Here is a 27,806-nt window from a genome sequence, read left to right on the forward strand (position 1 = left end):
AAAATCGGTGCCGATTTAATTTTTTTCCATACAAAGTTTCAATCCCAATTTCACCCCTTTAGGGTTAAAATTTTTCAAAATCCCTTCTTAGTGGATGTCCAGATTATGAAAGTAAACATCTGTCCAAATTTCACGTTTCTACGCACAGCGGTTACGGCTGGGCGTGCGTCTTACCTCAGTCAGTGAGGACAAGTCCTTTTATATATATAGATATAGTCAGTTGGCTAAATTAAAAAGAATTCATTTTAAACTCACTTTGGGTATTGGTAGGAAGAGCTTACTAAAAAAATGAGGTCAGCCGTGGCGCAGAGGCCCAAACATGCGACTGTTAACGCGAGAGTTTGTAGGTTCGATTCACACTTGGGGAAATGTAATATTTAATATTTTTATTTCCTCGCTCTGACGAAGAGACAAAGCGCTGACAGAAGTGTCATAATGGGAACGGAGTGTCTTAACACTAGGATCTAAAAGGCTCCGTCTACCCTACAATTCAGGCTCAGATGTCAATGCTACAGACGTAATTCATACATTAAATAACAAAAATTAATTTAAAAATTATGATCTTTCTTAGATTTATTACGAAATACGAGATATTTTCCTTAGAAAACCACAAACTATATTAGATTTGTGATTATTAACTCAACCTAATAAGCACTTAATAGACGTAAATATATAGCATTATTGGTGTCACGGTTGTAAATCAGCGTGAACATCTGTATTTTACGCAATATCCTACTTATTATAGTTCCTCTGTCATTTGGCTTCAAATAAGTAATTTCCTGGGTTAAGTTAATAAAATTATAAGGTTTTGAGGATGTGGATGTGGCTCAATAAGCAAATTTTTTTTTAGCTCACTCTGTATCGTGTGTACAGCAGTATAGGCACCTAGTGTTGAGACACTCCGTTCCCCTCTTCCTTTGAATTTTGGAGGCGTTGCGTATTGAGTGGCGGAACTCAACGCCGCGCTGTGTCTCGTTACTAGCGAGGAAATAAAAATATTTAATATTTTTTTTATAATATATTTATTATTTTATTTTCCTTCGATCTGTTAACAAGAATGAAAATGCCTCTACACATTGAAAGTACGTAACGAAAGTGTCTTAATGCGAATGGAATGTCTTAAAACTAGGTTCCTAGGTTCCTTCTACCTACCCTGCTATTTGTGGGATACACAAAAATATTTCACTTCCTCGAGGGGGAATTTAGAAGCAGGAGGTTATATACAAATTTACTAAATATCTATATACTTACATAGTAGATGGCGTAGCGTACATACGACGCAAATAGCACTTAGTACCTATATGTAAATATAGATGGCATCTTATGAACTGCCTTTTTTTACAAAAACCTACGTAGGAAGTAAGTAAAAAGAACTTAGTGCCAGGACATTACTTTCTTCAGTGCCTTCAAATTCGTTCTTTTCTTGTTAAGTGTCTTAACTTGTAACCCCTTATTGTTTCTTTAAAAAAACAAATATATCATTTTCATTTTTTTTATGGAATTTTTATTTCTTTATTTTTAAAATGATAGAGATATTAAATATTATTGTTTTAGCTTCACGCTGTATACCGCGCAGCAGGGTAGGCAGAGGGAACCTGGATCTGGACTGAACTGTGTCAGGATTTCTTTGATTCTTTTTAAGTTTTTTAAGGCATTGTGCTCCATAGAGTGGCGAAAGTCATCTCATCTTGTAATTTATATTAAATATTTCATTTTCCAAGTGGGAATCGAGCCCACAACCGTCACGTTTACAGTCGCAAGCTTGTGCGACTACGCCATGATGGCCTCTGACTGCCTCTATTTTGAACAAAAACAAATCATTTAACTTAATCTTGAAGATAAACTTTATTAAGCATATTTATATCTAACAAAACATAGAGTGGTAGAGTATATTCTATAAAAAAATATTTTAGGCCTTCAGGTAGTAAAATTTTAGAATAGTTTAATTTTTAGTACAAAAACCAGAATAAAAAAATACTTCTGTTTTCTATACAGTTCCCCAGATTAAGTTTGGTGACCGGGATAACCTGGTGGTTGCAAGTTCATATCCAAAGGGAAAAAAAAAAGATTTATATAATTAAAATAATTGTTATACATTTTAAACTCGTGTATTATATAACAAATAAAATACAAAAATATTATAAGAGTGGTGGTCCACTTATAGTATATACAGTCTAGTGTTACCTCCTTAACACTTAAAGTAACGAATTTCACTTATATTTAGATGAAATCTTATAAAAAAATATTATAATAAAAATAACTATTAATATTGCATATAAATACATACATATATTCATTGTTTATAATAAATAATATATTTTTATTATTATTTTTTTATTTAAGAGCAAATTAAGATTTAAATTGTTCTAAAATATTCGTATTTCAAGACTATAGTGTCTTAACATTAGGTTCCCTCTGTTTATCCTGGTATGTGCGGGATACAGCGTGAAGCTGGTAAAATGGAAATTTCTAAAAACATTTAAACACGTTTAAAATATGTTATTGTAGGTACTGCATAGCGCTCGTGTATGTATATAACATATACTATTTAGTATTTATATATCAAAATTAAATTTTAAACTACTTAAAATATTTTTACAATGAATACATTAAAACACGGTAAAATCTCTTCAGTTCTGGAACCACTACGAAAGTAACAATAAAGCTAGCTATGACTGATGATGATGATGATGATGTAAAGATGAAACAATAAACTTACAAATAAACTAAATTAATGATTTAAAACGTGTTCTTTTAAATTAACTTTTCTTGAACGACACACCAATCTACCAAAACTAAATTATAATATCACATTTTTAAACATTCTCCAAATCTAATTAGGGAAATAACTCCTTATAAGTAAACTTAGATGTTATCTTATTAGCCATCTCCGTGAAGAGATCAGCTAAACTCTTCTCTAATACAGGACTTATTTCTTGAATGAAAACTTGGGAGTTCTCGTTGATAACTCTGTTGGTGGCAGGCCCAAGAACTGGATCTCCATCGAAGAGGTTGGTCAAGTATATGGAGGATTCGCCAACACGTAGTTTTACTTTCATAGGTTCGAAGTTGAGGTACTCGTCGTCTCCTCTCTTCTCTTTGTGTCCTCTCATTGTGACGTTGCAGGCGTAATCCTCTGTAATACAGAAAAAAAACAAATTTAAAAATTTATTTTTTTTAAAAATTAAATTATTTTGCTTTATCCCTCGTACGTAACAAAGAGACTTTTTGTCAAAACACTCCGTTCTCCACTCTCCGTCCGAATTCAAAATATGTTCTTTAAAAACACTGCAATGTGTAATGAAAACAATTCATTGGTCTGGGAGAGGATCGAACCCTCAAATATCATACGCTGAGCTGCTCGCTATCTCCGCACTTAACAAGATAGACAGAACGCGTACGTTCCCCTTGCGAGTAGCGAAACTCAACGCCGCGCTTTGCCTCGTTACCAGAGCGAAGAAAAATTAAAAAAAAATCAATTAACGTAATGGTCGTTGAACCCACGATCGCGCGTACATTCTCACGCTTACGAAAGCGGTAAACGAAGTGTCGTAACACTGGGTTATCTCTGCTTACCCGCATAGATGCGGGATAAAGCGTGAAACTTGAAAAAAAGGGAAAACCATTATTAAAATCGAAGCCGTGACCACACACGCTCCCGATACAAATTCTAATATCTAACGATGTATTATATAATGTAATATGTAAATAATGTTCGAGAAATCGATAACAATAATTTCAGATTATGACAAGATGTGTGTTTGTTAATCGACTATTACGCAGTAACTTTACGTTTTTGCTGTTACGAGGTGCGTCGTGCAAGTAGGTTAAAAGGCCTACATGTTCTTACTTTACATGTTTTAGTTAAACTTAACTAAACGAGTTAAAATATTTTTATCTATAGGTTAAGCAGGCTGTCGTGGCAGTAGACACGACAGGTTCTGGGTTCGAAATCCACTCGAGGAAATGAAATAATTAATATTTTGTTTTCTTAACTCTCTAGTGTCGGTACACCGTTGGGCTTCTACACCTCTCAAGAAGCAGAAAGTACTTCCATATTTATGGAATTTATGAATGGAAGTAGCTTTTTTGTTTATATGTTTATTCTATGATTCAAAAGTACTTATAATAGTCTATTTGCATAAAGAATATTTTGAATTTGAAAAATGAGAATGAAGGTGTCTTAATGAAAGAAAAGTGTCTTAACAATACCGAGATTCCTTCTACCTCACCCTTCTTTGAAGCAAAAAATAAATTTAAACCAGTTGTTGCTTAAATTGTCTCAATAATAAATAGAAATTGGAGAATAGTTTACTACCAGATTATTTCTTCAAAAATAATAAAATGCATATATATACATACATACAAACATAAATACAAAATACAATACTAACTAAACGATCCAGTAATGTTCCCTCGTCCTTGTAGCCGCAATAGCAACACTTGGATATCCATTTTGTACTTGCCGGCGAAATCGAGTCTCGGTAGCAATAGTTTAAAGTCAAACCTGTTTTTATCTAGGTCTGATCTGAAATTAAGCAATAAAAAGTCGTTAACATTAATTTAATGTATTTGTCAAATAATTATTTTCCAATCCTAAATAAGATATGTACTCAATGCTTATATACCAAACAAAAAGTATGTGCAAGAAATAATCTGCTCCGTCGGCTAACGAGAACACATTGGGGGGCATCTCCGCACGTACTTCGTACAACAGGCCTTGCTCTATCTTTCTCTGCGGGTGAATATGCGTGTCCAGTTTGGCACCGTTCCGCTCATGCAAAGGAGGTGGACATAGCATTAAATGAGACTTGTCGAATAATTACTGGTTGCCTTAAGCCCACACCATTAAACAAGGTCTACCCTCTGGCCGGAATAGCGCCTCCTAAGGTTCGACGTGAGGTGGCATGTTCTGTCGAAAAAATGCGTCAGGAAAAAGACCCTCGGCACCCACTCTTTGGCTACACCGCACCTCGTGCCCGCTTGAAAAGTCGCCACAGTTTTATTCAAGCTACCAAAGCTCTAGATTGCATTCCGAGTCGCGCTAGGATACGGTTATGGCAGACAATCTACTCGCCACCTTCAGGCTTTGTTCCCCCCAAAGAGTGCCTACCCGCAGGTTACAACTTGCAGTGGCCAACATGGAAGTCACTTAATCGTTTACGGAGCCAGGTTGGCCGATGCAAAGAGCTTCTCGTGAGATGGGGGTACGAACTGAGGGATGGGTCACCCTGTGACTGTGGCGCCGATCCACAAACGATGGCACACTTACTCTCCTGCCCGAAATGTCCATTCACCTGCTCACATGACGATCTGATGGAAGCAACAGATGCCGCAGTCGACGTGGCTAAATACTGGCAAAATGTGATATGCATTCTCCATTCATTGACACGAAGAAGAAGAAGAAGAATGCTTATATATATTAAAGTATTTCTTATCTTCTCTTTCTATCTCTAAATAGATTATTATTGTTAAATAAAGCCATCTTGGTGACGTAGGAAACTCTAAACGTGATTATTCTGGGTTCAAACGTCCCTAGGGGGAAAGAAATTTTCAATTTTCTTACGTGGTAAGACAAAACTGCGTTCAGTTTCGCCATTTGACACAAATTGAATTGGAGCATAAGTAGAGAACGGAATTGCTGGACACTAGGTGCCTCTGCCCTCACTACTATTTCCTATATAAACGTATGATGCCAACAAAAAAGTATTTTTAAATAACACAGGACTCTATCGTAGGTCAAATGAAAACTTGACCTCTTTAATTTTCGTGACAGGCAAAGTGCGGAAAGTAGAGTTAGAACGAATTTAAATTAAATTAATTTAAAACATTTATTTACTCAAATTTTCGAGAAGGCAAAATTGTAATTATCTATATTTTATTTCATACGAGTGGACCCGAACGCGGCTACGCCCGCTTGAACTATAAGAATATTTATATTTATGAAATTATTTTCAGTTTTCAATAGAGAGATGCGTTAAGCAAACTCATTTTGGGTGACGTTTTCTAACAACAATCTTTGCAAATCGTTGCTTAGCAACGACTGTTATTATTAACATAGCGGAACAAATTGCATGTCAAATTAATAAGTATTTTAATATATTGGTATATATCGAAAATATTACAAATATGAGAAAAAAAAAGTACCCTATGTTCATCCCGAGACCCTCAAGTATCTCTATATCAGTATTTTATCACAATTAAATTAGCGGTTTGGCCCTGATGGCGTAAAAGACAGACAGACAGACAGAGTTACTTTCGAATTTATAATATAGGTATGGATTTACATATTGAACGTATTTTCGATCTTGTAAAATTCTATATACTTTAAAAACATATATTTAATAATTCTGATTATTATATTAAAAAAAAACAAAAAGATTAAAGAACTTACTTCAACTCTTCTATAATAAAATCACTAGGTCCTCGCACTTTAACGTCATTCACAACTGCAGTCAACTTGGCACCTTGTGGACCTCGTGCGAGCCCTATTTGACCTAAGCTTAGAGGTTCAATCCCAGGCACGTCGAGCTCTGGTATACCCTGTAATAAATAAAAATATACTAGTTAACTTTCTGTTATGTAATGTCTGTGTCTTTATAGACATCGTTTATAATTATTGTTAGAATAAAATCTGTCAAATTACTGTCTATTCATTAGATTTGATAATTCTTATGGTATTTTTAAGGAAGTAATAAGTTGTATCTCCGAAATATCTGATGTAGAATTTAAAGATCAGTACCAACTTATGGTCAGCATGATGTATGAGTACCACCACCAAATTTTTTTTAACATGGTTAAAAAGTGGTATAAATTTGGATAATAATTTCAGGGAAAATGGAAAGTAAATGGAAGTAGACGGACAAACTAAAGACAAGCGGAATCGCGGGTGATACCTAGTAACACATAAGTAACCAGAACGACAATATAAATATAAAATAAGAATATTTTAGAAAGAGCAATTGAATTTTTTTTAGTGTTAAGACACTCTCTTCCCTATAAAGATCTCTACTTTCCTCCGAATTGTTGAGGCACTGAGTTCTTGCGTTAGAAATTTTATTTTATGAATATAAATAAATATAAATATATATTCATATTTAATATGCATAATAAACAAGCCCATTATTTGCATACAGTAAACAAATGCACAACTTCTTTACCTTTGCACTTGTCATATTGGCGTACTCGAGTTACGACAGCACCCGACACTGACATACTTTCCAATTTGCTTAAAACATTTAATTTAAACAAATAAAGACTCAATTATAATTCGGTCTTAAAATTTAATTAAAAACAATTAATGTTATTTTTTGCGTTAATAAGGTTAATAATACTGATTATAAGTTTTTATAGAAGTGGTGGTAGGGAGCCTAGTTTAGGAAACTCCGCTCGTCACTTTTCGCTGAATTCTGAAGGCATTGCTTTTGAGTGGTGAAACTCAACGCCGCTATTTGTGTCGACACCAGGGAGAAGGAATGAAAATATTAAATTTTTTATTCCCTCGAGTGGAAATCGAACCCACAATCTATCACGTTTACTCGTCCCTGCATTAGAAAAAAAATCTATTATAATCTAATTCTTGTAAAACATAAATAGTTTATTACAACAATTATAATTAACTAACTTAGACGTAATTTTTATATAACATTTAAAAATACTTTTATTACTGAAATATAATACAAACTTGTACTGTAATTACGACGTTAGTGCTGTTGTATTTATTGATGGGCGTGCTTTATCACAACATTCTATTGATTCTTAACCATTTCGATTCTCTTGAAAAAGAAAAATGGTTTTTGCTTGTTTTTTTTAAATATGAATAAAAAATATAATTATACTATTATAATATAATTTTCAGTTGAAACTAAAAAAAATATAATAGATAAGAAGAATTGGCAGACCAAAACGGAGATGGCGAGACGAGCTGGACCATTATAGGCCTAACTGATGCTCAAAAGCGCGAAATAGACCAGAATGGAAGAAGTGGAGGGAAGCCTTTGCCCAACAATGGGATGGTGTAGGCAAGGAAAAAAAAACAAAACTTTTTAATAATTATCTCATTTAACACGTAACAGTTCTTAAGTATGCTATTACCGCTTAATTTACACCTGCCATGATAACATAATGTTCGTAAGTTAAAAAAATACGTGCTCTAAGAGTTTTTGATAAAATATTATTGACGAATGAATCAGTTTCTATGACAAAGGACTAAGCTATTTATATCTGTGTATTCTGTATATAAGGCTTGTGCAACAATTTCTGGGAACGTCAGTCCAATATGGGAGTCTTCAATATTATCGTACTGGTTGCGATCGCGCTGGTATTGCAGGTAATTTGTTACTTAATTATTTTTTAAAGATTTATTCAGTAAATTTATGCAAAAATACTAATAATATAGTAAATAATCAAGAAAAAAATAAATAAATTCAATTTCAATTTAATTCGACGTTCATCGTAAAATGTATTATTTAATATTTATAATTAATATTTTTTTTACATTTCAGAATGGTTTTGCACAGGGTCGTACTTGTAAAGGACGAAGTACCGTATTGGAAGTGAAAATTCCACAACGTACAAACGTGACCATCAGATATCCATCTCAAGTGGATCCTGTGCAGTTTGTGCCTTACCCATATTCCCAGTCCGGCAACTCTCAATGTTTCAAATGCCAAAAAAATAAATGCCAAAGATGTGATAGTTTTAATAAAAACCCAACGTCTGGAACACGAAATGCGGTAACTAAAACTAATATTGTAATAGACATTAAAGGATCGAAATCTGATACGGCAGACAAGCCCGGCAAGGACGACAAAAGTCCAGGAAAAGATGGCACCTTAGTAGTGTTAGAAGATAAAACCTCTGCTGCTAGTGCTAGTAAGTCAGCTGTTCAGGGAGACAAAGGAACAGCAGCTGCAAGCGCTGCATCTTCAGCAGCCACGAATACTGATTTGATCGCAGAATTCGATGAAGATGGTTCACCAAACAATAAATCACCAGACAAGACTCAAGATATTCTAGTAGAAGATGCTTCGCAATCTACATCTGATGCCACAGCTAACGCTTCAAATAACCCTAAGAATTCACCTGGATCCCAACAACCAGCATCTCAACAACCAAGTTCACCTAAGCAGTCTGCTCCTCCTTCAACTCCTGAGGTACCTTCAGCACCTCAAAACCCATCGGTACCTCAGACACCGTCTACACCAGATGTACCACCAGTACCACAAGATCCATCAACACCTCAAGCACCAGCCACACCTGATCCATCTACACCTCAAGCGCCAGCCACACCTGATACATCTGCACCTCCAATTCCACCCACTCCTGCAGATCCAGCATCACCTCCAGTACCAGATACAGCTCAAGATCCTTCTACGCCTTAAATATCATCAATCCCTCGAAATGTAACTAAACCTCTAACAACATAAATATCGAAGATACTAGATGTAACAGAATTCTCCTTAAATTACGACCCTTTGGGGTAAGAACTACGAGTGTTATTCATAATTGATAACAGTTTAATTTAATATAAATCGGTTTTTTTTAAAGTAAAATAAAAAAAATACCTTTTTCATCTTTGGTCGGAGTTCTTCTATGGAGTTTATGATGCACTTGTCAACATTTGGATCATTTCGCTGACATATTTTAATATACGGGGCTGAAAAAAAAAAGGTTTTCTTTATTATTATTTTTTATTTAAAACAAAACATTATTACATACTAAAGACGAAATCCACAAGAAAAAGCGAGCCAAGACGCCTAACTAAGAAATCATAACATGATGATCCTATAACATTAAAATATATATTTATACAAATTGTATTTTTAATGATACTCTCAATTTCGGTAATTCAATAGCCTTGACAGTTGTTCATGAAAGCAACGATTCATTAAAATTAAGTTAACTTCACGCAGTATCCCTTACACAGTAGGATAGGCAGCGGGAAGTTGGTGTTAACTCCCGTTCTCCATTTTCCACCGAATTATTCGAGACATTGCGTGTTGAGTGGCGGAACCCAAGCCCGAGCTTTTGCCTTGGTGCCAAAGCGAAATAATTACAATATTCATTAATAATAATTTATTTCCTCGATTGGGAATCGAACCTACAACCAACGTTACAGTCACACCCCAGTGCCCCTGCGCCATAACGGTTAACGGTTAATATTACATGTTATTAACATTGTGATATCGATAACCTTGGTATAGTATAACAGAGTATCGATTTTCTTTAGCTAGAGCGCACAGTGCAGGAAAACGTTACGCGCGGGTAGTTCCGATTTCTATTAATATTCCGGCTCAGTAATAAATATAATGTCATATTTATTATTTTGTATAATATATTTATATTTTAAGTATCTATTTACAATATAAAAAGCTATAAGTATATGAATTTGGGGTCATCGTAGTGACTGTAAACTCAGTGTTTGTATGTTCGATTCGGCTCGGGAGAATGAATGATTTTCATGGTCATAGAAAGCACTGCTTAAAGTCGCTTTCAATACACGATCGTCTCAAATTAGAGCGGAAAGGGGAAAACGAAGTGTCTTGACACTAAATTTGAGTAAGCGAAGTCTCGCGAAAAACAGATCTTCTATTTATTTAATAATTCCACTCTGTATCCCGCATGTAACAGGGGTAGAGAAGACCTAGTGCTAAAACACTCCTTTCCTCAATTTCAATTTCAAGACAATGCTTGCTAAGTAGCACAACTCACCGCATTAGTCATTACCCCGAGTGCAAATCGAACCTACAACTTCGTATTGTAGCTTAATGTATTCATTATTATTTCAGGCAGAATGGTTTACTTATAAAATGACTGATGCTATTGAAGCGTTTTCTTCATTTTCTATGAAAAAGAAACCTGTATTGAAAACTAGTTTCATTATATAATTTTACCTGTAAGACCTGCTATAAACTAGTTTATATTCTTTTAGTTATTAACTTGATATAGTTCACTTCAGAATTACTAATTAAAAACAAAGAGTAGCTGTTCCATAGTGAACATACGTCAAACAATTTCCATCCCAGCTCCGGAGTACGTCAAGAGTACATCTTATCGCCACTTTTATTTAGAATCTACAGTAAGCTCATTATAAGGATTAATAATATTAAGATGTAAATAAACATTTTTTTAAGATTGCAGTAATAATATATGCAAAAGCATATATCAAATTGACTTTCCTTCATGTTTCTGGAACACTACAATAGATAAATGGCGGTTCCGCAACACCGTGACAACATTCCACTTGTCGATAATCTATAGCAATCATTTTAGTTTTTGTAAATATTATGAAATATGAAGGCCTCGTAACCTCGACCCGTATTAAGATGCGAAAAATATATATATATCATTATAATAACGTGAACGTTGAAGCAAGGCGTGGTGTTGTGTTTCGCCACTCAACACGGAATCCGCGAATCCAAGCGATTCGGCAGTAAATGGGACAAAGAAGTGTGTTAAATGGGAACGAAGTGTCTTACTAGGTTCCCAGGTTCCCTTAATCTACCTTGGTATTGCGGTATACAGCGATAAATAACTATTAAAAAAATAACGTAAACAGAAGATAGCATCTAAAGAAACTGGTTATGAGAAAGTTAAACTTGCATAATTCACTTATTAGATTAATGATTGATTACTTCTATTAGATCATATTAGATGAAAAATAATATTATGATATAATTTACTTTGACTATATAATATACGAGCCTACCTTCCATAAATAAGAAGCATATGGGTGCAACTATAAACCACTATTAATGGTATACCCAATATAAGAAATAGCTTCAGGGCTTCGGGTTCGATCCACACTCGAGGGAATTAATTAATATTTATTAATGTTTTCTTCGCTCCAGCTACAAGGCAAATATCTGATGTTGAATTTCGCCACTAAATTCGAAAAGTTCAGCTTAAAACGGAGTGTAACGGTGTGTAACGGAGGATCTAAGCTCAGGAGATTCCCTCTGACGACTGTGAAGTATGCGGGGTACATCGTGAAGCTGATTTTTTTTAATAATAATAAATAAAAAATAGTTCGGTATATTCAGTTCATAGCAATGCGTTGAGTTCCGCCGCTTAACACGCAATGACTCCAGAATTCATGGAAAATGGAGAACGGAGTGTCTTAACACTACGTTCGCACAGCCTACCCCCTGCTGTGTGCATGATACAGCGTGTTCATAAATAAGAAATTTATATTAATATCTTTTTCTTATGTAGGCTATTCACATATAATTATAGTGTAAGCACAAGCAGACAGGAATTGCTTAAAATTTTCTTAATTGATCAATCTAACAAGCTTAAAGAATGTATTACAGCAGTAAAAGTAGACTTGCACTAGCGACTTGCAAGAAATCTAAACATTGCCTTTCATTCATTTACTTCACTTTAGATAAGTAAAGTACAAAAATGTATAACAGAAACCGTTATTTTCAAAATGCTGCTTAAATATTTATAGATATTATAAAATTGTCGAAAGAAATTGTAATAATTATAGTTGTTAATTATATTAGAAGTGAAAAATATAGAAAACTGTGTAATAATAATAAATGATGAATAATAAACAAAAAATATAACCTCATCGATTAATTTTATTACCCAATGCAAACAGATATCAAATTATTTTTTATGTAAATTTTAAGAAAATCCCTCAAATTTTCCATAACTTTAAACCTATACTAATTCTAATTAATAAATATTATAATTAAATACTTACGAATTTCAGCAACTGCATATTGCAGTGCCAATAGAAGCACAGTAGTGGCGAACATAATACAACTATAAATAAATATATATTCGTATTCACTACAGCTATCGTTTCACCCGGCCGAGTCGCGGTGTCGACCGGCACTGCGCCTGCGCAACCACCACCAACGCTAAGGACATGTGAATGTCTCAACACAAACCTAATGAAAATAACGCTTTCTTCGTCTCTTCACCAAGTTTTAGTATAAAAGAGCGGGATAACACTCTCTTGGACTTGGCTCCTGCTGTTCAGGTCTATCCTGAAACGGAATCCAAGTCAAACACGTGACCAGATCACGTTTTTGTTGCAATATTAATTTGTGCTTTTAGCGTTAAATTATGCATTTACGATGGCGTTTGTGGGTTTTATGAAATATTGTGTATAATAAAAAAATGTTTTATAATATTTGAATAACGCTAGAAGCAGTTTTGTTTTGTTTGGAACAACTACAACAACTTAATATGGCGGTTATTACAATCCTATATCTTATAAAACAAAGTCGCTTTTTGTGTCTGTCTGAACTTTCTAACTCTTCTTCTAAACCACCCAACGGATTTAGATGCAGTTTTCACCATTAGGTCGAGTATTTCTCAGGGAAGGTTTATATATAGTTTATTATTTGTACATTCTTATGTAAATTAACATAAATACGATAAATGTGTATAAAGTCCTACCCGCTGAGACACTTTGGCGCATGCGCTGCTTTAATGGTAAGTACTACATGAAAAAAATGTACTGGAGTATTGTTCCTCTTAATAAGATCTACAAAAAAGTCCGCGGTGGCATATTCGTATCTTTTAAGAATAACGTGTAGTGATCATATTTCTGTCTAAAAATAGTAATTTCAATATATTTTTTAATGTGAGGGATGTTTTTCCATAATGGTATTAATCCTTATCCTTTAAAATACTTTATTAAATTTCTACGTTAAACGAAGATAAAATTTGCTTTTTAAACTATTTCGAAATTGCGAATAGTTTTAGACAAAAACGAATTTAATTATTGACACATCACGCCGTTCACACTTCAACCGTATCGAGTCAAGTTTTACTTATCCCTTACTCTCAGCATATAAATAAGTATATTAGTTACGTTGGCCATTTAATGTAGATCAAAACTGTCTTTTCTGTTTTTCATTTTCATAAGTACTTTAGAAGTTGTTACAATATCAAAAAATCTTTGCTGCGAAACGCGCCTCGCGACGTTATGCTTATACAAGCGAGTCCGCCGCGCCCGCCTGCCTTACACGCATCGGTGGTTCAGTGGTAGAATGTTCGCCTGCCATGCGGGCAGCCCGGGTTCAATTCCCGGCCGATGCATTCTATTTAATTTTCGTCACAGGCAGCCACGTAGTGCTTGCTTTTCATCAGGGACAGAATACCCTCTTCAGCATTAACCACAAGCTCGAAAAAAAAAACCCGCCTGCCTTTATAGCAACGAAGATTTAGATGCGTTTGCACGTATTGGATAATTCGAGTTGAATGTATTATTTAATGTCATTTAAGTATCTAAAAATAGTAATTTAAATATATTTTAATAAGTACTTGAAAAGATTAGTAGCACAGATTTAAAATTACGGTACCTACTAAAAAATCCTTGCTGTGTAAAACAATTGGAAAATCCTTATTGAAACTACGAAAATGCGGGTTGCATTAGGGTTTAATTAATTTTCACATTATCTTAAGTGCTTTGCAAACATACATTATATGAATAATCCAGTAGTAAAAGCGGGCGAAGCCGCAATAGGGTCGCTAGTTTATGTATAAAAAGATGATTTGAATATTTTTTTTTTATAATTTTTTTGTTTTAGTATAGTCCCTGAATACCTATTGCATGAAATAATACCATGTTATACTTTAAAAGTCTGCTCGAGTTTTAAACATATAATTATTTTTCTCCATAGTAGGGTAGGTAGAGATCTCTTCGTTTCTCACTTTTCGTCTAATTTTAGAGACATCTAATATTGGGTGACAAAACTCAACGCCGCGATTCGTTAACCAGAGAAAATACAAATAATTAGAATACAATCATTCCTATAAATCAAGATCGAACCCACAAGCTGTCGTTGTCGTCACACACTTGTGCCTGCATCACGACTGGCCTCAAACATAGTCATCCATCATAATATCATTAGGCGAGAACTTCTCTACTATTGCCATATTGCTATACGCCGACTAAGGAAAACGCGGAAATGTTAAAAAGAACATTTATGTATTTACATATACTTTGTTTATGTACATTTTGTAATATCAAACAAGTAAACATACATACTAAGAAATTTCTTAAAAAAATATAAATATATAGGTACATAAGTTCCGTATCTCAAAATGCAATACAGAAAAAATTAAGCGGCTACGTCAACACAAAAACCTTATAAACTTACATTTGTAATTTGTTTCATAAAAATTGAGTGTTTTTACACAATTTTGAGTGTATTCACTCAGTTTTTATTAAATTAATTAAAGTTTCTTTACTTACTAATTCTTAAGTTTGTCAACTTTTTAGTCACGTTCCCGTTGACCCCAAAATGTGTTCCCACAGTTTCCAAGCGAGCGATGCCAACTCGCACTTGACTAATTTTGATTTAGTAAGAATATAATTTATTTTACATAAAAAAATAATTGTAAATATTAGCTTGTTGTGCTTTAAGCATGTATTTCAATTACTTAATAAATATTTATAAAAAAATAAATGTAATAAACTTATTTCAAATTTCACAATGTTTTATGAGTTTGTAATCAAGTCGGCCTTTGTTGTCGTATTTAACTTCACCTTGTAGTATTCAGTACGTGAACAAGCAACCGTTCACCGAAACCACAAAAAATATATTAGGTTCAATTATAACCCCTGACCGTATTAATTCTATAAAATACCATTTTTTGTATGACACTCGAACTCTTGTATAAGCATATTTTTTTTAAATCAAAAAATACAAGTGATCTACACAAGGGAACCTAGTGTTAAGACACTCCGTTCCCCACTTTCTGCCGAATTCTGGAGGCATTGCGTGTTGAGGAGCAGAACTTAACACCGCGCTTTACCTCGGCACCAGAGCGAAGAAATGGAAATATAAACGTAAATAAATATTTCACTTCCTCGAGTGGGGATCGAACCCACAACCGTTGCGTTACAGTCACACCCTTGTGCCGCTGCGCCACTACGTCCAATAACGATAACTAGGCGTTACAAATTTATCTTTGTTTGACAAAAGAATAAAACATAAAACGTCTAAATTATTTACACAAGCAATATATATTAATTTATATAAGAAATTTTCAATTAGTGCTTTTCACATAAATTAAATACTAAACAAGTATGCAACTTTATGTTCTCCCATTCAAATGCAATATCGTAAGGAATAATTCACAGTATGAGAAATATTCTTAGAAGACAATTGTGGCGTAGTGGCTCAAGCAAGTGTGACTGTAAATGCGACAGGCTGTGGGTTCGATTCCCACTAGAGAAAATGAAATGTTTAATATTTTCGTTACTTCGCTCAGATGCCGAGGTAAAGCGTGGCGTTGAACACCGCCACTCAACACGCAATGCCTCGATCGAACTCAGCGGAAAGTGGAGAGCGGAGTCTCTTAACTCTAGGCTGTATCTGCCTACCTGTTACTGGGTAAAGCTAAGAGAGAGAGAAGAAACATTCTTACTAGCGTGATAGGACCGGAACTTGACTGGAACGATAGTGTGAATACAGTCATTAATTCTTATATAAGAATATTTTTAACATACTGAGATCTGGCACTATAGTGTGAATCTTTCCTAAATGTTCCTGTCATCATAGACCATAAGCTGTAATATATCTTTTGCTAATATTTCACTGACTTCATCACCCTTCTTTCTTTAAGGGAATTTTGTAAATATTATATAGTTGAGTACGCAGAGGGAATGTAGTGTTATGAGATTCCGGTCCCCATTCACCACAGCTTCTCGCTGAATCCTGTACGTACCAATATAGGCAGAGGAAACCTGGGAACCTAATGTTAAGATACTATGTCTCCTTTAAGAAACTTTCATTCTCTACTTTCTACCGAACCGACAGAGGGAACCTGGAAGCATTTCATGTTGAGTACCCCGCACTTTATTTCGACACTAAAGCGAAGAAGTGTTCAATATTTAATTTCCTCGAGTGGGATTCGTATCCTAAACCTGTCGAGCTTACAGTCATACTTTGTGCCCTTGTGCCAAGACTGACCCGACGTGTATTTCTTATGATATTATTAAATTATATACATTTATATTTATATATCGAGGAAAATTTAGTAGTTAGTTAGATATATCAATACTTCCCTGGCCTCAAATTATACCTTAACCATATAACTTCACTTGGTATCCCCCACACAGCACGGTACGCAGAGGGAACCTAGCGTTAAGACACTTATGCATATAAAACCAATTAAAAAAAATAATTATTTCAAACTGCATCTCCCACTCGTATATTAAGGTAAGGTAGCATATGACATCAATTCCGTCCGTTTCCGTCGGCGACTGGCTTGGTGAAGCAACGTGGTCAAGGCGATCCAGGCTGCGGATTATTGGCAACAGTGGAAATGAGATCTCACTTGCTATGGAGGCTTACGTAACCTAATAGTGCCATCAAGCAGCCACTATAGCTTTACGAACCATGGAAGACGAATTGGAGAGAAATGGCCAGAATATGTCATCAAACAAAAAAAAAACAATTTCACGTTGTTTTCCGTATTTAGCGAGGAAGAGAGATTAGTCTTTAGCACTCCGCTCCCCACTTTCCGGCGATTTTTGGAGATATTACGTGTTGAGTTCGGAACTTAACGCCGCATTGTTATTTGTTATAATCTTATATTATTCGTATGATTTAAGTCAAAAATCTTGGTATTTCAGTAATCTCCATTATTATAACCTATAACTAAAATAAGTATAGGAGTAGGAATGGTTATGATGCAAACCAAATATTCACTTGGATCAGATAAGGTAAAATTCGTGAAGGTTGCGCTATGCAACATGCTTGGAGAGCGGAATATTTACTATTACCTGTGTAGCCCTTAAGTTGCAAAATGCGAAAAATACGGGAATTACGAAACATATATTTGAAACAAAAATATGTGCTATCATTAAATAAAATTGTTGATAAGCAAGAAATAGAAAAACAAGATCAAAAGCATTTTCTCGTTATCTTAATTTTGGTACAATTTGCCAGGAGGACCAAGTTGATAAGGAAGTCGTCGTTCTATGAAAATATAATATTTTTTTCGGACCCGACCACGTGTATTTAAAGCGAGTTTTGAATCTTCAAGCCTAAGACGTGACTCGAAATGACGTTAAAAGATATTTTTCGTTGAAGAATGGGTGTAAAAAGCTCCAGAGAAAGCTTATATTTACATGGTACAAGTTCTCTGGCTGAACCAGGTGACATTTAGATACGGAACTTCAACTCTAGTATCTAGTAAAGATAACATAATCAAATATTGATGTCAAAGCGCGGCGTTAAGTTCCGCCACTTAACACGCAATGCCTCCAGAATTCGGCGGAAAAGGGGGAACGGAGTGTCTTACATTACTTACTTCTCCCCTTCTTCGTTCTTTTTCCATATAATAAAAAAGCCTAAACAAAAAATCTACCGAATAGTATAACAAATATTGTTTATTGTTTATTTCTCAACCGGCGTAACGCGTATCGCAAACGGATGGGTCAGTAGGATGCTGTGTAAAGAGGAACCGATTATCCGCAATTATGGCAGATTGGAAACCCTCATTCGTCAAGGCTTACGAAAGTTACAATGTTGAACTTCACTAATGTCATAATAAGATTTCAAGAAAATTGTATCACGCTAATAGCAGGGTACGTAAAGGGAACCTGGGAACATTGTGTTAAGAGACTTCGTTCCCGTTAAGGCATTTCTATTTCCCACTTTCCGCTGAATTCCAGGGGCAAATGAAAATATTTCCTTGTGTGGGAATCGAACGCATCTCTTTTTCTTTCTTACGTTCTTTTTTAAACATCTCTACCAGTCTAGTATTGTAGTAGTAAGAAGATATAAAAAAACAAAATATTATTTATACAATTTTATTACTTTTTTTAACATTTAAAATTTTCTTTAACAACAATTTTACAATACGTAAGAATCTTTGTATATAAAATAGAAAATAAGATTTGTTCATTTAACCGCTATTTAAAGCCTTAAATTATTTAAGAGTATGATCGTATGAAGTAATAACAATTACAGAAGTAACAGTGCACCTATTGCATACAAAATATTAGAGAAGAACACGCAATGTTAGTAATGTGACCAAGCGATGTTTATACAAGGTGTACCTTTTTGAATTATTTATAATTTAGTTTTTGCAAGTAATATACATTTTTTTATTATTTTACTATTAATTAAAAACTTTTAATTTTTAAATTAAAGCAGATTAAGAAAAAATTAAATGAGAAATGTGTTATATACTATTGTCAATAACATTTCATAAGAAGTGCCACATAGAATCAACCAATCCCACCAATCGGTCTTTTAATTTTTTTAAGTCCCTCTGTCCCGTATTTTTAAAATGCCTGGTGACATTTGTTTTCTTTCACCATCACAAAATTACACATAAATAAACAATATTAAGGCCGTTCATATTTTGCTTACAAATATTCAATATGTCGTAACAGAAGTGTAATAAAGTCATTCTATCCAAACTTTTGACATTATAATCAAATTTGTTAATATTTAAATTACAAATTTTGTTAAATATTGACTAAGTATGTGTCGTCAATTTAAAAAATTCGTTAGATTTTCTTATGAATCGTCTAATATACATAAATATTCGAGTGCTATTTTAAATATTATTATCTTAAAATTAATACTATCACATTTTTTCCCTAATTATTTTATAATATAATATTCTACTTTATATATATTAACAAATGGCGAAAAACAACGAGACAATTTAATAAAACATAACATCATTCTCTATATTATAATAGAGCGAGATTTTGTTGTTTCAAATGCACTAAATGAAAAATATATGAACATTTTTCTTAGTTTTTTTGTATGTTAAGTCTACGCTTTATTTTTATGAAGTCACGCTATCTTCTTCTTTATTTCTTTTCTTTCCATCTCGTATATAGTAGAATAGACAGAAAGAACCAATTTATTAAGACTAGATTCTCTCTGCCTCAGCCTGTCATATAGCCAAACATAGAGCAGCGTTTAACTTCCTCAGATTTTGAATTTCATGTTCAATGACAAACAGAAAATAGAAGGAAAAATCCCATTTTTCCCACCACCATAGATACTGTTTATCATAGTTACAGTAATACTATATTTCATTCTATATAGTGCATTACATCGTTGCTTTTCGTCCTTTGGAGATTAGAGAGTTCAAAATGATCTTTGCAATACTAATTATAAATTAAAATAAATAATAAATTAAGGGACAGGCAGTATTTCGTCAAATGGTAATGGCGCTACAATTTTGTTAGCGTCGTCTAACAGTATTTTGGCGACGGTCTTTTCTAAATATGGCTGCATTGTTTTCAGGAACTCCGCACGATTTTGATGTATCGCCTCATTAGTTGCATCTCCTGGAAATATAAAATGGTAAATATGTTAATTTTGTATATGTCTGTAATATAATAATGCAGTAATAACTGAATGTATGTACAAGTCCATCTTTGAAAGTACTAATTTTAATAAACCGATTTTAATAAAACTTTTTTATTGTATAGCCATTAGGTCCTAGAGTAGTTCGATTTTGAAGACTGGAAAATCTAAAAAGACCATAACAGATCAGATAAACTAAACTTTTAAAGTTTTAGTTAGTGCGTCGCGCCTTTTGCTTTTATAAGAGCAAGAATTCTGTCTGTAACACCGTATATGTAAACATATAAATAAAAAAAGGCGTATCACATTAAATTTTGACATTATGTTTAACGGCAGATTTTTTGATTGACTGATTTTTTTAACTTCTTCGAGTAGGAATCGAACCTTCAACCAGTTGTTTTACAGTCTCACTGTCCCTGTGCCACAACTGGCCTGAAACTATAACTGAAAAATGTGATGAATGACTTTTTTATATAAATAAGTACAAAAGATCCACATACCCAGAGCCTTGTTTCCGTTGAAGAGTCCGTCTAACCTAATTCTGTAATCCTTTATTTTGATGTCAACATTCAGGCTTGTGAAGTAAAGGTACTGTTTTCCTTCGCGCTCTACTAACTTAGACTTAAGTAAAATTTCTGCGTCACATTTGTCTAAAAATAATAATACAAGTTATATTAATAATACAAGATAAATAAATAATTTTAATTAAGAATATTTTCTCATGTATAAATAAAAAAAATCAATGCAAAATTCAATACAAAATCAATCAAATCAAATACTTAGTTGCGAAACTTTGTTTTTTTTTTATTTAAAGGTTGATTGAGAAAACTCACCTGCATCAGCTATAAGGTTTCCTTCACCACGTAAAGGTATGATTAAAATCTGAGTATCCAAATTATAGCGGCCATCCAAGTGCAGTCTCGGGAATCGAACTCGTGCACGAATTTCTAATGTCTCCAAATTTACACTGCGGAGAAATAAAAGGATTTTTTAATTGATACCAAAAATGTATATTGTAATTCGAATATAAAAAAAATAATTATCAATCAAAAAATCAAATATCAAAAGTTTGGCTAGAAAGACATTTTTTCACTTATGTTATCATAATGTCACAAATAACTTGATCGCGCATATATATGGTAGACATAGGGAACCTTAAACCATTCTGTTTCCCACTATCCACCTAATTTATGAGATATTACAAGTCCAGTAGTAGTACTTACGCAACGGATGGAAATTGAACCCTGAGTCGTCACGTTTAAATATATAGGTATATGAAAATATTAAATTTCAATTATATAGAGTTTGTTATCGTTTTTATTATAAAATAAAATATTGGAGCAAACCCCATATTTTTCAGATGTCGACATCTACCATATACAAGTTGCATTAAACTGAATTGTATATAAATCACCTTTCAAGTGAAGTTCTTAAAACTAAAATAGATGGCGTTATATTGAATTTAGTATACGCACACATAATAATAGCGTTCATGAGTGTCTTTCTGTATGTATTTGAATTTGAAACCAATATCATTATTAAGTACAAATTTTTCTCGAGTGCTAGTGTTTTAAATTTTAACCTTTTAAGTTAAAAGAATAGGTAATTTGAAAACTAGCGTCCCGCCCTGCTTTTGCATATTGTTATATTATTATAGCCAAATTTTTCAAAATCTTTACATAAATAATTATTTACGTGTTATTTTGCTGTATATATATGAAAGAAAATGATGTATATAAATATAGCAATATTACTGTAAATTTTCATCTAAATCTGATCAGTAATTTTTGTTTCCAAAATACCATTCATCCTCACAAAGTTCCACATTTAAAATATTAGTAAGATAGGATAAGCTAAAATAAAAAAATGCAAATAAATAAATAAAATATTTTGTACTTACGAAACACTTTTAATGGTGAAATTTCCAGCTCCCGATACTTTGACATCTTTTCCTGAAGCTTTCAAAGGCACAAGATCTCCGCTCACTGCGATAATCTATACAAATTTGTTTTTAGAAAAATAAGGTCTGTTCTTTAACCTACTTCAAAACGGAAGCAGGTCTAAACTTGGCTGTATTTTTTTTTTCTAAATGTTGAACCTTCTGTTGATAATTGATAGCCTTTGATATTTATTTTTTCTTCACGCTATATCCCGCACACAGCAGTGTACGCAGAGGAAACCTTATGTTAAGAAACTTTATTCCCAAATTTCCGCAGAATTCTGGAGGTATTGCGTATTGAGTGGCGGACCTCAACGCCGCGCTTTGCTTCAGCACCAGAGCGAAGAAATTGAAATATAAATTTAAATAAATATTTCATTTCCTCGATTGAGAATCAAATCCACAACCAATTACGAACATCTGCCCCCGCGCCCCGACTTACCCCATTTAAATTCATAATTTAAAATAGTCCAAGAAAATGAAGACGTTTATTGTAATGTAATGTAATGTTAAGAATTTCATTCAGGCAGTACTTTTAAGGACTTATGAAATTTATTTGTTGTATGTCAAGGGTGTGCAAAGTTGCAAGTTCAAGGCGCTTTTGTGAAACTCTTAATTGTATTTAAGTATAAAAACTGACAAGGGACTAGTTTATATTGTTTTTTTTTATTGTCAGCAATAAAAAATGTTATAATGCTTGAAGTTTTCAAGCTATAAATGCGTGTTTACTTTGTTTATTCACATAATCTATATATATAAAAGGACTTGTCCTCACTGACTGAGGTAAGACGCACGCACAGCCGTAACCGCTGATGGTAGAAACGTGAAATTTAGACAGATGTTTACTTTCATAATCTGGACATCCACTAAGAAGGGATTTTGAAAAATTTTTGCCCTAAAGGGGTGAAATAGGGGTTCAAAGTTTGTATGGAAAAAAAATTAAATCGGCACCGATTTTTATAAAATTTGAAATTTAGATTTTTAAAAGTATTTAATTGAACACGTGTTTCATCGTTTTCTAGAATTCTCCCCCTAAGGGGGCAAATAAGGGGTTGAAAGTTTGTATAGATTTTTTTTTAAATCGGCACCAATTTTTATAAAATTTGAAATTCAGACTCTTAAAAGTATTTAATTGGACACATATTTCATGGTTTTGTAGAATTCTTCCCCTAAGGGGGCAAATAAGGGGTTGAAAGTTTGTATGGAAAAATCTTTAAATCGCCACCGATTTTTATAAAATTTGAAATTTAGACTCTTAAAAATATTTCATTGAACACATGTTTCGTGGTTTATTAGAATGCACCAGTAATTACGCAAGCGAAGCTGCGCGCGTCCGCTAGTTATATATATTACGCATATCTTGTTAGGGCAGTAATACAACGATAGTTACGGGTTCGATCCCCACTCGGGGGAACCAATTACTATAATTTTCCCGCTGTGCTTTACCAGTGCGGTGTTGAGGTCTGCCTCTCAACACACTATTTCCTGGATTGGGATGGAAAGAAAATGGAGAACGAGTTTGTCTTTACTTGTAGGTTCTTTCTGTCTATGATAAAAATTTAAAATTATTTTAAAATTAAAATCTGAATAAAAATTTTTAATGTCAACTTACTTCTGGTATATAAAAAGGTTCGATACTAGGAACACTGAGCTCAGGAATTCCAGATACAAGCTGAGGTCGTATATTCTCTATGGAGTCCCGTAGACAGTGATCGATAGTTGCTTGGTCCCTTTTGCATACTTTTATGTAGTCCGCTATAAAAAATACATTATACGTTTAATTATATTAATTTTTACTTATTCTAATACAAGTTTAAAACTTTACAATTATTTTTAGTAATTTCCGCCCGAATACTAGAAGTTGCATGTAGAGTGGCGGAATTTAACGCTAAATTTCGTCTTGACAGAATGGAGGTAAAATAAAAATTAAAAAGTAGGAATCAAACCTACAACCATCACATTTACGATGAGACAAAATCCACCACACCCCCACCACAAAGGCTCTAAGAAAATAATTACATTGTTTACACATAGATAAAATCGCCAATACTTGACAATGCGTTTTGTCTCTATAGAATACCAGAAATGCGGAAAGCGGAATATTCTCTGTTTATTCTAGATTCTAGAAGTCTAGAAGTCTAGAAGAACGACGCTATTATATAACTAATATTTTATGGTGTATATAAAAACATACATTGTTAATTTAAACCTTATAAAACACAGTTAATATTGACTACCGTTTCCTGGTATAAAAGACATAAACGCGTTTCAGTGATTATTTATACTATATTTATAAAGAAACATGTATTGATTAAATATAGTCGTGATATATACATTTTAAAATCATTTTTGTCATTGTAATATTTTATTTTTAAACTCTATCGTTTCGTATTCCTATCGTTACTAGGAAGCACAAACGCTTAGAGGCCGTCTTCGGAGAATTCAGAGGAAAATGAAGAACGGAGTACTTAACACTAGGTTCCCTCTGCCTACTCTGCTATATAAGTACAGCATGAAGTTGAAAAAGAATAAAAATTATATAATAATAATATTTATTCCAATAGTCACTAGCAAACCCATTCAGAAAATCAACACGTATGTAACAATGGGCGATAATATAAGTAGATACTACTACATACTGATATAATAGTACATTTAGCATTCGCAACATATTGCTTACGCAGTATGAGCTTATAGATATTACAAAGACCTTGAGAATTTAATGAATATTTATCACCTTCACGCTGTATCCCGCACGCAGCAGGGTAGGTAGAGGAAACATAGTGTTAAGCTTAAGATACTCCGTTCCCCACTTTCCACCAAATTCTGGAAGCTTTGCTTGTTCAGTGGTGGCAACACCAGAGCGAAGAAATGAAAATATGATTTTTTAATTTCCTCGAGTGTGGATCTAACCCACACCAAGTCGCCTTGCTGAATTCAAGTCCATAAGACGTCTAAACTTAAAATAAAATTGATATATCTATGTAAACATAAATATATGTATTTTATTTTGAAATATTAAAATACTTGTATTACTATTATTAGCTCATATGCATATAAACTGTTTTCGAATACGGATTTGATAATAATTGATGACCTACGCACACACACGTTTACTTCGACGGCATTTTTTTTTATTTACATTTATTTTCTTACTTATTTATTTTTAACAAACTATTAATATATGTAAAAATCACAAATAAAAGAGTATTTATGGACCGTTTTGTAAAACAAGGTCGCCAGTTCGATGCCCGCACCTATCAAATATTGGCATAGGTCAAGGTTTTACATTCTTTGCACTCATTTTTATTATAATTTATTTCCGCCTGAGCTCCATCATCGGGAAAAAGTCACGTCAAATTATTATTATTATTAATGATTTTTTCTTTAACAATAAGGTAATACTTATGTTATAATCTCGGAAACATTTTTTTTGTATTTGCATTATTACCTGCATAATAAATTTATATTAATAAAAAATATAAGGAAGAGAAAGGAAGTTAAAATTGACGAAAATACATATAATAGGAAATATAATATTACATTTTATCGATATTGAAGTAAATTGTATAAAGTACAAGCATTGATATAAAGTACAAACTATAGCTCCCAACTTTGATTGCGAATATTCTTTTTTTTCTCATAGGGATTTCTTAATATCCCCTTTTAGTACGTCTAGCTTCCCTACCTTCCCGGAGGAACCTAAATGTCATATTTCAGTTTTCTATCTAGCTTGTCTGTCAGTCTAATGACAAAAGAGTTTTATATATATACACACAATTATACATATACGGAGTTAAGGCAAATGCAAATTAAGATTCATAGTTTTATAACGGCTCTTCAAGTATGTAAACGGCAATAAAAGTGAATTGAATAAGATTTTTTTAGCTTCACACTGTATAAGGTTTGAAGCCAGTCCTGGTGCAGAGATACAAAATGTGACTGTACACCGACTGGTTGTGGGTTCGATCCCCACTCGAGGAAATAAAATATTTATTTAAATTTATATTTCCATTTCTTCGCTCTGGTGTCCAGGCAAAGCTCGGCTTTGAGTTCCATTCGGCAAAAAGTGGGAAACGGAACATCTTACCACTAGGTTCCCTCTGCCTAACCTGCTGTGGGCGGGTTACAACGTGAAGATGATATAAATATTTTAATTCCTCAAAAATTTACTATTAAAAAAATATTATTTAAATCTACTACTCCTAATTAAAATGTATTTTTTGTTATAAGAAAATATTTTATTTACAAAATTGTACGATGTCAATAACCACTAAATAAGCCGCACGAGTTAAGCCGCAAAACGCCGCCAAAAAAATGTAGAACTACTAGTCGATAATACTAGTATTTGTAATAACAATTTAATAGATAAGAAAAAACTTATTTCGTTATTTAACTTTAAAATTACTTTGAACCTATTTACTATTAATTTATCTTAGTATAATAATAACACTAAAATAATTAAAATATTGTTATATTATCATATAATGGGTCCGAATTAATTTTATAGCAAAATAATTACCAATTACTTTATGCTTTTTCTTTATATATTTTTTTCAATTAAATAATCGATACTATATTTATTCCATTAAAGCTTGATTCGTGATAGCGCAGCATTTATGTACAGTACGTGGTTAAAATGTAAACAATAGATTCTTAAGTTTGCTAGTCATACGAGTATAAAAATCTCGTTTTTTTTATTTTTTTCAATGCTACATTATTACTTATAACAATTACCTATAACAATTAATTATGACAATTATCTACAATAATATATTTTTTTAATTAATGATTTTTTTTATATTATTGTCTATTTAATGCAATAACATTAACATTTTTTTTTCTATTAAGGAACAGACAGCTAAATTAGAATATAGATTAAAAAAAACCGGACAAGTGCGAGTCTCTTGACGAACAGACAGATGGGCAACAAAGTAATCTTATAAGGGTTTCTTCTTTTCTTAAAACATACGAAACCCTAAAAACACTCCACATAATATAGTAAATCTTAAATTAAGCCGTTTAACCATACATCCAATGCAACACACACAAAAAAAAAAACAAAAAAAAAAAAAGTAACTGTCAAATCAAAATAAACTATAACAGCATCTACAATTCAGTAAATCACTTACGTATTTGCAAAAGTCCGCCTTGCAGCAAACAGAGAAACACGAGAGCAGATAACGAAGAACTGCCAACCATTTTGTATCCGTGCGTCCGTTCCGAGAGCAAGATCAAGTACTAGCACGTACGGACCAACCAATAGTTTTATATAGCTGACTTCAATAATCATTATATAGAACCAAGAACCAAGGTGAAATGGAAACGAACGTCATTTTAATAAAGACAGTATGAAAAGGACGTTTATTTACGTTTACAGTAATGGGGTGCAAATGGATGTACGTAGTCATTTTATTGTTGATGATGTATTTTTTAATTTTATTATGCTTTTTATGTCTTATTCGAGTTCTGAATATTTTTTTCTTAAAAATTTTGTTAATAAAGTTATTATTGTTTTTTTTTCATCTTCGTTCTATATTCTGCATTTAGCAGGG

At 33.1% G+C, this 27,806-nt stretch overlaps 3 protein-coding genes across 3 annotated transcripts; 1 reads left to right on the forward strand and 2 right to left on the reverse strand.

Annotated features, from left to right (window-relative positions):
• Positions 1 to 2,095: 2,095 nt before the first annotated feature.
• Positions 2,096 to 12,897, reverse strand: LOC146534353 (circadian clock-controlled protein daywake-like). The gene is made up of 5 exons (XM_085193134.1): positions 12,713 to 12,897; positions 9,567 to 9,658; positions 6,395 to 6,543; positions 4,395 to 4,528; positions 2,096 to 3,136 (listed from the first exon to the last, which is right to left on the reverse strand). Exons 1-5 carry the CDS (start codon positions 12,765 to 12,767, stop codon positions 2,838 to 2,840), a joined length of 729 nt encoding a protein of 242 aa, XP_085049260.1. The 5' UTR covers positions 12,768 to 12,897; the 3' UTR covers positions 2,096 to 2,837.
• On the forward strand, positions 8,173 to 9,816 carry LOC146534354 (uncharacterized). The gene is made up of 2 exons (XM_085193132.1): positions 8,173 to 8,329; positions 8,505 to 9,816. The coding sequence occupies exons 1-2, from the start codon at positions 8,279 to 8,281 to the stop codon at positions 9,381 to 9,383; spliced, it is 930 nt and encodes a 309-aa protein (XP_085049258.1). The 5' UTR covers positions 8,173 to 8,278; the 3' UTR covers positions 9,384 to 9,816.
• A 5,881-nt stretch (positions 12,898 to 18,778) lies between the features above and the next one.
• Positions 18,779 to 27,534, reverse strand: LOC146534355 (circadian clock-controlled protein daywake-like). The gene is made up of 6 exons (XM_085192759.1): positions 27,384 to 27,534; positions 23,864 to 24,006; positions 22,213 to 22,307; positions 21,146 to 21,279; positions 20,813 to 20,962; positions 18,779 to 20,293 (listed from the first exon to the last, which is right to left on the reverse strand). Exons 1-6 carry the CDS (start codon positions 27,451 to 27,453, stop codon positions 20,139 to 20,141), a joined length of 747 nt encoding a protein of 248 aa, XP_085048885.1. The 5' UTR covers positions 27,454 to 27,534; the 3' UTR covers positions 18,779 to 20,138.
• Positions 27,535 to 27,806: the final 272 nt, after the last annotated feature.

This window comes from Heliconius melpomene, chromosome 11 (genome assembly GCF_056956725.1).
Source record: "Heliconius melpomene rosina isolate 202511_hmr_F chromosome 11, ASM5695672v1, whole genome shotgun sequence".
NCBI lineage: Eukaryota > Metazoa > Arthropoda > Insecta > Lepidoptera > Nymphalidae > Heliconius > Heliconius melpomene.

Bases quoted from the DNA above. Each gene is read 5' to 3' on its own strand.
- LOC146534353 (XM_085193134.1), bottom strand. From the start codon at position 12,767: ATGTTCGCCACTACTGTGCTTCTATTGGCACTGCAATATGCAGTTGCT. The intron at 9,659-12,712 runs GTAAGTATTTAA...TTTTTTTTTCAG, and splicing joins ATATGCAGTTGCTGAAATTC to CCCCGTATATTAAAATATGT. The intron at 4,529-6,394 runs GTAAGTTCTTTA...GCTTAATTTCAG, and splicing joins TTTATTATAGAAGAGTTGAA to ATCAGACCTAGATAAAAACA.
- LOC146534355 (XM_085192759.1), bottom strand. From the start codon at position 27,453: ATGGTTGGCAGTTCTTCGTTATCTGCTCTCGTGTTTCTCTGTTTGCTG. The intron at 24,007-27,383 runs GTAAGTGATTTA...TATTTTTTATAG, and splicing joins AGGCGGACTTTTGCAAATAC to CGGACTACATAAAAGTATGC. The intron at 21,280-22,212 runs GTAAGTACAAAA...ATTTCTCCGCAG, and splicing joins TTCACCATTAAAAGTGTTTC to TGTAAATTTGGAGACATTAG.
- LOC146534354 (XM_085193132.1), top strand. From the start codon at position 8,279: ATGGGAGTCTTCAATATTATCGTACTGGTTGCGATCGCGCTGGTATTG. The intron at 8,330-8,504 runs GTAATTTGTTAC...TTTACATTTCAG, and splicing joins CGATCGCGCTGGTATTGCAG to AATGGTTTTGCACAGGGTCG.